Source organism: Mizuhopecten yessoensis, unplaced genomic scaffold (assembly GCF_002113885.1).
Source record: "Mizuhopecten yessoensis strain PY_sf001 unplaced genomic scaffold, ASM211388v2 scaffold10635, whole genome shotgun sequence".
Classification (NCBI taxonomy): Eukaryota; Metazoa; Mollusca; class Bivalvia; order Pectinida; family Pectinidae; genus Mizuhopecten; species Mizuhopecten yessoensis.
In genome coordinates, this window is record NW_018408645.1 from 701,856 (window position 1) to 712,185 (window position 10,330).

A 10,330-nucleotide genomic window follows, 5' to 3' on the forward strand; every position below is an offset into this window, starting at 1 on the left:
TATATAAATATTGATCAATAACTACACACATAAATAAAATTGACGTGGACCATGTATATAAACAAGAATAAGCATATCAAAACAATGTTGATTATTAAGTTAAACGTGGGTTACGCGACATAAAATCTAAGGAGTATCGACGAAAGCGATTGATCTCATGAAACATTTTCAGGATTTCAAAATTTTTACTGATACATGACAGCGTAACAGTATGAGTGCAACGATAGAAATACATCGGTAAACTGGAACTCAAATCTCTTGTTCTTATCATCGTTATAGACGGAAACTGAAATCCGTTCGCAAAAAGAAAGATATTTTATCATGAGTTAATCCCGAAAGAATATGCCCTTATTTCCCTGATAAAAAATGAATTGATAAAAAAAGTAATTGGAACTGTACACATATTATTTCAGGACGGATTTACGCAAACATCTAATTTTCGTTCCCTAAAGTTGTCAATTTTCTTTCCCTGTCTATATCGGAATTGGTCCTTCGTTGTCTGATGAGCTTTCTTCTTCCCTTCTTCTGGCACATGTACATGCAACCTGTATTTGTATTTCGGTCGGGTTATATTGGAAAACGTCGTTATCGCATTCTCCTTGCATCAATACCACCTCAGTGACGTATACAGGTTCGCATACGTTCTCCAAGCTACGACCTCCCGCCTCCAGGCACTGCTGGCACCGACACCGGACGCTGGTCAGTGTGGCCGGAAACCGGTTGGGGTTGTGTTCGCTGACCATGTAATATGGACAAGTTGACCGGTGTCGGGTGGGCGTATGCATAGTGTTGTCCAGTTCGTTCAGGTTTTCTGGACACACATTGGTCTCGCCCTCCAATATCGTGGTGGTGACATTACTGCTCTGTCGGTCACTCTCTCGTGCGGTCAGCAATAGAGATTCAGGGGAGATAGAGTTCCTAGCAGAGCGTAGTTGGATGGCCAGGTTGACTCTAGCAGGTGTCCCACATGTGGAGGTTGTATGGACGCAGGCGGACACGACCATCTCTATCACCGCCAACATAGTGATAATTCGCAGGAGTGAATTCTAAACAAACAAAACATAATATTAATATTTCAAAACACTAACTGAGTGTAACTGTTCAGTAATAAACAAGAGGTCTCATGCGGTAACTGCTACGATATGTATTGAGGTGGGTGTTACTGTTGTTTTAAACATGTTGAAAATGTTCCTCGTGTCCTTCTTTCCATGGTATCTATACATCTATACATTTTGCGATTTATGTTTTAAATATTGTAAATTACAATATAGAAATTATGGTCTTTATTCAAATGTACAGATATTCTTAGTCAAAATTTTGAATATAAACTAAAGTAAAAAAAAGTACTGTAGTTCAGATCTCTCACGGTGCAAATTATACTGAGCATGCATCAAATAGATTTCGAATATAAACACTTGATTGTACAAATCGATTCAAATATAGATTAAGAATACAAATGACAGAATTTTGAATACGCATGACAACTTTTGAATATAAATGATCAGTTTTCGCGTAAAATCATATAATTTTTCAAATATGAATCACAAAGATTTCACAAGATTTCAAATATCAATAACATTATTTTTAAACAACCCACGCAGTTTATAGTATAAAAACATCTAGGACATCAAACGAAGGCTCAACCATAAGATTCAAGTTACAGGATTAACATGTGAATAAGAAAATGAACAAATATTGCAGCGTTTGACACGCCATATCTGTGTATAACCACAACAAAACATCTGACAATATCTGTGAATCTAAATAATTATATAATTAAAGATTGATTCCGTTTTTATTAACCATGGAATACAATATTGAGAAACAGGTATTGTTTCCAAAGTTTAAGGTCAAAAGCATATGAACTAAACGGTTTTTCTGTGTGATTTAGTGAGGTTAACATCATGCGGAAGAGTCGTTAAAATTTATATTTTTACTCTCCGAGTACTATTTGGGGGTTTCGTATTTTTACTCAAATAACGACTCGCCGGTTGGCTCCTAATACGCAAATAAACGAGTAAAGGTGACGCCGCTACCAAAAGTTTGATTACTTAAGTAATATATCTAACAATTGTAATCAGTCAATAAAAAACTGAAGGGAGTTTTCCTCGGTTGATTGTTTTTCTGCGGAGGTAATGTGTAACAAGCGAGTCAATGACACAATACTGAAATAAGGCACACAGACAACTGCATAAGGGTTTTTCTCATGAAAAAAATGAATAAATAAATATATAAAGAGCTTCGTCAATGACTATAATCATTGTAATAATGTCTGACGCCTTCGATAATTTATGCTTGCATCGGACTAACACTTGAATTGGAAAATATCCTTTTTAAACTGTGTAAACTGTATCTTGAATAAGATTCATTAGTTTGGAAATATGCAATGTCAAAGTTTTACAATAAACAAATTTACGGTTTGTATTAAATACATTAAATACGTACATGGTTGTCTATCAATAAAAACTAGTGTACAAGCTGTATTCTGAAGGATAACATTTTAGTTGACGATATTTGTTCCATTAAAATTTTCTTAAATGACCTGCTTTTAAAAGTACTTGTCCTTATAAAAGACACAGAGAGAATCGAAAAGATAGACAGAAAAGATTAACAGGCCAATGTCTGCTGTTTAAGTAAATGAAGTATAAAATGTACCTTAAAATACTTTTGCGTATTGCTTACTCACCATCGTTATCTGTCGTTAAAACTAAGATATCTATCTGTTTTAAAATCTGGAATGTTTCTTCAGTGATACAAAATCGAGTTTGATTTCTGTTCTCTAAGACGCATCTTTTATAGTACACATCTGTCAAGTTTACAGTGTTAAAAATAGCCAGAACGATTAAGTTAGGGGGTTTCTTTGTGTGACGTCGCCTTTTCCTACTTCCGTATTCCCCAATTGTCACCTTTACTGTGAACCCCGTATGTTCTTAAGGAAGGCAATAATGTCGATGAAAGCAGGAGCAGTGGGGAGGGACCGTGGGTTTGGTAATGTGGTAAATCATGTTATCTAATGCGGAAACTTACATTGGAAAATTGACTGTGGAGATGTGCATGGTGTTACAACATTAAATTACAGCCTGGTTGTAAACAATGACACAGTTAACTCTAACTATACACACATTAACAATATATGACTGCATTCGTTCTGGCCCGACAGAGTTGTCAGTAACGGCCATCATAGTTTTGTTTTAGTAATGTTAGTAATATATAATTTGATGGTATGTTGATGAAATCAAGACAATATGTCAGTCCCAAAAATGGAAAGGAATATTCCCCATATTATTTACATATAGATATTCTACGAATAATTGAAAATATCGATTTGAAGATTTAACTTAGCATATGAAAGAAATGATATATTGTGAAGAAAAAATCCAAAATCAGCCTTTGTATCCGCCACTAGTTCTAGGTCGCAATGTGATAATAGATTCAGTTTCAATAAAACTGTCTCTTTAAACCGTTTTATGATTGATGTGCAATGTTAAAAGTTTGATATAGTTTTACATGATTTCGTTTTATTGTATATCGACATCATATTGTCTAACATGCTGTATATGCCTGTTTTGCCTGTTTTGTTGAATTGAATTATTTGTTTTATATTCTTGACATTGTTAGAACTAAACTGCCATATTGTACATCGAAATATTTTTAAAATATTAAAATTCTTTTAAAATTCTTTATATATCTGTTGTGTCGGTGTATTCGAATGGTTTGGTTAAGTTATATTTATGTTTTACGATGTCGGCGTTAGTTATATTTAGGTTTGACCATGTCAGTGTTAGTTATATTTATATTTTACGAGGTCGGCGTTAGTTATATTCAGGTTTGACCATGTCAGTGTTAGTTATATTTATGTTTTACGATGCCGGCGTTAGTTATATTTAGGTTTGACCATGTCATTGTAAGTTATATTTATATTTTACCATGTCAGTGTCAGTTATACTTATGTTTTACCATGTCGGCGTTAGTTATATTTAGGTTTGACCAAGTCAGTGTTAGTTATATCTATATTTTACGATGTCGGCGTTAGTTATATTTAGGTTTGACCATGTCAGTGTTAGTTATATTTATGTTTTACGATGCCGGCGTTAGTTATATTTAGGTTTGACCATGTCATTGTAAGTTATATTTATATTTTACCATGTCAGTGTTAGTTACATTTAGGTTTGACCATGTCGGCGTTAGTTATATTTAGGTTTGACCATGTCATTGTAAGATCTATTTATGTTCTACCATGTCGGCGTTAGTTATATTTAGGTTTGACCATGTCGGTGTTAGTTAATTAAGAAATAATCAACATGTGTGCGTGCATTATGGTGGAATATATAACGCGGCCTTCGTTAATTATTTTTACCAACATTTTTGAATCCCGAGTTATATATTCCACCATAATGCACGCACATAAGTTGAATATTTTTATTCTACCACGTCAAATGTGACTAATTGGAACGTTTTGCTGTCTTATAAGGCGACATGACCTAGATAATTCGATATGCAAATTAGACGCTGTTCTTTTGCGCGTGCAAGATTTATCACGCTATCGTGTTGCCTCGTTTTAACTTGATCAATGTCGTGCCAACATTTCTCAGTGCGTAGGGTTTGGATTCCCGGATTGCGTTTACTTCTAAAACCATCATCATCGTACCGATAGCAAGCGGATTTTCTTGGAAGTGCCAGTGATACAATATCATACGATAGGCCTGACATGAGTTTGCAAATTTAGTTGGTTGCCATGACGTGATGGAAAGTCGCTGACCGGCTGATCATGATGCGACCTTCACCTTCACCGAATTCACCGGACACCGGATGCAACCACTGTTCAGACCGATGCTACTTTTTGCAACATTATTCTTCACACACGGTATGTACACTGTAGGCGAATACTCGACATCACTTTGATTTTTGAAAGCAGACGACTTTTTGCAGACCAGAAACAACTGAACACGTGTGACGTCAGAAACGATTTTTATTTCAATCAATCAAACATTGGCACGCTATCGACATCGTTCGTCAAAACATGAAATCAACGCTTGACAGTACATACACACACTGCATACATCGTGAAATGTACGGCACTACCCAGTGAAGTAAAAACAGAAGTAATTAATAATTTACCATTTTGTCTTCAGACCTGTACATTTTAAATGTCAATAATTAATAAACCAGTTTCACTGCACGGACCCACATACTTTAGGTCTATAGATCCGTGTAGTCTTTTGAATGGCAGGCCTGTCAAATATTTTGATCCCGCCTGACAGTTATGCTATTTTTGTTAATTCATGATAAAATACGGGGAGGTTGTTGGAGCAGCATGCGTGCGCACTATTTCACATGCATTGGTTATTGTCATTGGTTATTGGCACGCGCATGGTATATCGCTCAATAATGAACTCTTTTTAACCAATGAAAACCGTCGTTACATCACAGACGTGGTAGAATTTATGTTTCACTACCATGTCGGCGTTAGTTATTAGCTCACCTGGCTCGAGGGGCCAATTGAGCTTATGGCATAGTGCGACGTCCGTCGTCCGTTTGTCGTTCGGCGTCGACTTTTTACTTAAAACAACTTCTTCTGAATAACCAATAGGCCCAGGTTTTTTCAAATGAACGACCTTGACCTACTTTCAAGGTCACATTGTTTAAATGTCTTAAAATCTTCAAACAACTTCTTCTAAATAACCAAAAGGCCCAGGGTACTACTATTGGGCCTGTAGCATGCTTGGATGAAGGGCTACGAAGTTTGCTCAAATGAATGACATTGACCCACTTTCAAGGTCACAGGGGTCAAATAGGTTAAAATATTCAAACGAGTTCTAATCAATAACCAAAAAGCCAAGGGTACTGATATATGAGCCTGCAGCATGCTAGGATGAAGGGCTACCAAGTTTGTTCAAATGAATGACCTTGACCCACTTTCAAAGTCACGGGGGTCAAATGTGTTCAAATCTTCAAACGACTTCTTCTCAATAACCAAAAGGCCCAGGGTACTGATATTAGGCCTGTAGCGTGCTGGGTTAAAGGACTACCAAGTTTGTTCAAATGAATGACATTGACCCACTTTCAAGGTCACAGGGGTCAAATGTCTTAAAATCTTCAAACAACTTCTCAAAAACCAAAAGGTCTAGGATCATCATATTTGGCCAGTAACATGCTGGGATGAAGGCCTACCAAGTTTGTTCAAATGAATGACTTCGACAAATATTCAAGGTCACAGGGGTCAAATATGTTTAAAACTTTTAAACGACTTCTTCTTAATAAGCAAAAGACCAAGGGTGATGGTATTTGGCCATTTACATGCTGGGATGAATGACCTTAGCCCATATTCAAGGTCACAGTGGTCAATATATGTTTAAATCTTTAAATGACTTGTTCTGTATAACCAAAAGGTCCAGGGTACTGATATTTTCTCAGAAGCATGCTGGGTTGGAAGACCATAAACTCTGTTCAACCTAATATCCTTGTTCAACATTCAAGGTCATATGTTTAAATCTTTTAATAGGTTCTTATGAATCAAATACTGATATTATGCCTGTAGCTGTATTTTAGTCCACTTTAAGATTACAAGTGTGAGATTAATACCAGGTGAGCGATTCAGGCCTATTGGGCCCCTTGTTTAGGTTGTTACTTGCCTGTGATAGTTATATTTATGTTTAACCTTGCCAGTGTTATTTATATTTATGTTGTAACACGCAGTGTTAGTAATATTTATGGGGGTTTTTAACACACAAGAGTTAGTTATTCTTATGTTTTAGTATGCATGTGTTAATTTACCATACTAGGGCTTTTATCATTTTCTTATTTTTGATTCTGTCAGTGTTTTTTCTAGGGGTGTTCATTGATCTGACGTCTTAAAAAGGAATGACCAATCCTTGATATGTTAGGTGAATAGCAGGGTTGACATTCTGTGGTTGTCAAAGAAATTCATTTTTATCAAGAAAGAGCTAATCAAATAAGTGAATCTACTTTTAGAATCAACATGAGCTTTCCAGCCAGCATAGCGGAAGGAAGATATATGTTTTTGTTTTATTTAACATACAGTTACGAAGTCACTAACCAATAGCTATGTATATACCCGGACCTAAATAATAACATACTGGGTAACGTTAGGTAAAATAAAGCTTGGATGATCGATAATCTCGACATTCCTGTCTCTCTTGACAAATAGAGGAGCCTGTGTGATATATTCTCCACCTACTACATAGATCAGACCTTAGGATGTCGTTCACCTGTCATAATGGAGGGCAGCCGACTGACAAAGTCTATAAAGGTTCTATATATTTTCACAATAATTAAATTATTGCGAATGAAGCATACCTATTTAAAGGAACTTATCAATTGGGAATTGTCAGACCTAATTAAATTCCCTAAATGTATAACTATTGTAAATTAAGAAAAGAAGGCACTGCATCATCAATATACAAAATTCAAACAAATTCAAGCTCACCAAAGACACCGAAAAAAGTGTACAAAAAAATGATATTAGAAGGAAAGAGGGATTGAACCTGACGCATCGATGTCATAACGAGTCTCCCTAAAATATAAATATTTGAAATAAAAACATGCTTCGTGAAGTAAGACATTGTTCCTTATTTCAATCGTAAGTGTACATGTACCCGGAGTACAAACAATATACGAGATCCTAGTAGGATCTTGACACTTCAAACTAAGTTTACACATCATTTTGGCATTTTTATACAGGTTTAGGTGATTTTTTTGTCTTTTTTATTTAAAATATCAACCGGTAAAGTTATGACTAGGAGACTGTTCGGTGTGTGATAGTATGCTATGGTGATAGCCAGTTCAGTAAAAACATGTATTACATCATAATCATAAAACTTGAGCCTAACCGGAACTGGGGAGACAACAACATCCTAATGGTGACGGAAACCAGGTGTTCCGGAGAGGTATCCTGTACAACATATAGTTCCGGTCATCCCGTCAAATCCGGGATATGTGATCAACGTTGATACATTGTGCAAAATAGTTTCAGCAAATGTTATTACATTTGGTACGTACGGTGAAGAGGGCTTTTCGACCTTGATCCACTACATATGCTTAACAATTAGCTACTTAATCTAAACAGAGCGCCCGCATACAAAATAATCAACAACTGATACTTTGTTGCCTTAACATATCCAACTTTAAAACAACCACCATTTCAGATAACGACAATTTTAGTTGTTTTTTTCAGTATCTATACCGTTAATTATTTATTTATTTTAAAAAATCACGTTTTTTAAGAAGGCTTATGTAGAACAAAAATAGCGCAATACGTAATAAACTATAATAAGATGTTATTGATTTTGATCACAACAGCAAAACGCTGTGATTAAGATGACACAAGATACGGTAAGGATACTGGAGGTAGGTCATGGCACATGTAACTAAGAATTTGTTACATCTATATTTGTTTTTAGGGTTTAGATCGACTTTCGGTAAATTGTCATTTTTACCGAAAGTCGATCTAAACCCTTAAAACATGTAAAATTACTCTGAACACCAAAGTTACATGTAGGTCCAAATGTAGCTGTAACAAATTATCAGGTCCCTGTGGGTCATAGTCCGTCTTGTTTGAATTTTTACCCGCCTGACTCATTCGTCATATCGACTTACCATATACAACAGGAAGTTCAGTTGGCATTTTCTTATCATGTTGTGTTTATGATTGTTATTGTTTTGGATAATGTATACGTACTTTATATAACTGTATCGACTAGGTGTGTAATAACGGTTGTTATACCCTGTCTGGCGTCGCTCAGGTGGAATTTTTTAACACAGAAATCCGCGAGAACAGTACCGTCAAAATGGAGCATCAATTTGTGATTAGATCCTCTTCAAAAAACAACTTGCTATTTGTTTTGTCGTACGATTTTAGCGGGGCTAGGACAGAAAGGGCTGGTAAAGGTTTTGGAGAGGTGGATTTGGTAGCTGTTAAGTACCGCTCATATATAAAGTTTGTGTTGTACGAGTGTTGAGGGGAAATGTGTCAACACTATTGTGTGCTGAACCTACGTTTGTCGTACGGTACAAGTCTAGTCCGCTACGAGGCACTCTTATACTGAGTTATCTCGTATATTACAAACGGTAATTGTCGTATCGTCTCATGAAGTTCATAACAAACCGTTAACGAGGGGAAATGTTACTGAGCAAAACCTTTGTAATTATTAAGCGAATGATGATTAAAATGGATTTACATTTTTTATGATATTGATATTATCTTCAGTTTTAAGGTTGTAGTGTTAAGTGTTTTGGGGTTATTTTTTTAATGTGTAGTTTGAATCAATCTTTTATTTTGTAAGTTGAGGATACTTTGATTGACAAGACCCAGTGTTTTTAGACTGTAATCGTAATACCGTCTCGTTTATTGAGTGTGTTTGATCGACCAGGAAACACTTGTAATTCACCAGTCATAACAGATAACTGAGACATTTGTTGTAATATTACCGCAATCAATATGTGATATAATGTAATTCACACAAGCTGGTTTCTTCCGCATTGATTTATTTTGTTTCCAATTTTAGTATAATACATAACAAATTGTTTGTTACTGATGGTATTTCCATTAACAACATAAGTTACCAAGGTCTGTAGCAGTAACAATCTGCGTTATTGTTCGGACGCGTGTAATGACGCATTAATTAATAACTTACATGTTCTGTTAAATAAACCAATAGAATAATTATGAAAAATATTCAATAGTGTTGGGGTTTTTTTTTGGGGGGGGGGGGGGGGGGATAAACACATTTTAAAAGTACTTGTCCTTATAAAAAAAACCGCTCAAACAAACCTAACCTGAATTCAATGTGGGGTGGGGTTGCTAAGGACGGCCGCCATCTTGGATCCATCATCTTGTTGGTTGCTAAGGAAATCCGCCATCTTGAATTCAAAATTTCAATATTTTTGAATCCAAGATGGCGGATTTCCTTAGCAACCAACAAACTGGCGGATCCAAGATGGCGGCCGACCTTAGCAACCCCACTGAACCTACGGCCCACATCCACATCTCTTTATCATGTGTGTTTTGATTGAGATACTCACAGTATTAATGCCTTGTATATTAAACACTTACTCCTGTATTTAGGTATGCACAGCCGTAGGTCTTCACACGAGCACTGGATCCTGTGAGGGTAAAAAGAAGCAAAAAGAAAGAAGCATAATACATTTCATTGTACATATACTCAATAAAATATTAGAAGACACATTCTCTCGGCTTTCTGTTTTTTCCGGTTCTGGTTTTTCCATTCTGTAGATTGTTTGCAATCATGTCAACGTGAAAATGAGGGGCTCTGTTTACAATACGAAACCCCCACAAGTGCACGAAGCTATG

General features: G+C 35.9%; 1 protein-coding gene across 2 annotated transcripts; it reads right to left on the minus strand.

Annotated features, from left to right (window-relative positions):
• Positions 1–48: 48 nt before the first annotated feature.
• LOC110461573 (interleukin 17-like protein) lies at positions 49–10,190 on the minus strand. 2 transcript variants are annotated; one of them, XM_021515095.1, is made up of 2 exons: positions 10,073–10,190; positions 49–1,046 (listed from the first exon to the last, which is right to left on the minus strand). In XM_021515095.1, exons 1-2 carry the CDS (start codon positions 10,175–10,177, stop codon positions 474–476), a joined length of 678 nt encoding a protein of 225 aa, XP_021370770.1. In that variant the 5' UTR covers positions 10,178–10,190; the 3' UTR covers positions 49–473. The 2 variants fall into 2 exon arrangements, with proteins under 2 accessions (XP_021370770.1, XP_021370771.1); XM_021515096.1 differs by lacking the exon at positions 10,073–10,190 and adding an exon at positions 2,687–2,758.
• Positions 10,191–10,330: the final 140 nt, after the last annotated feature.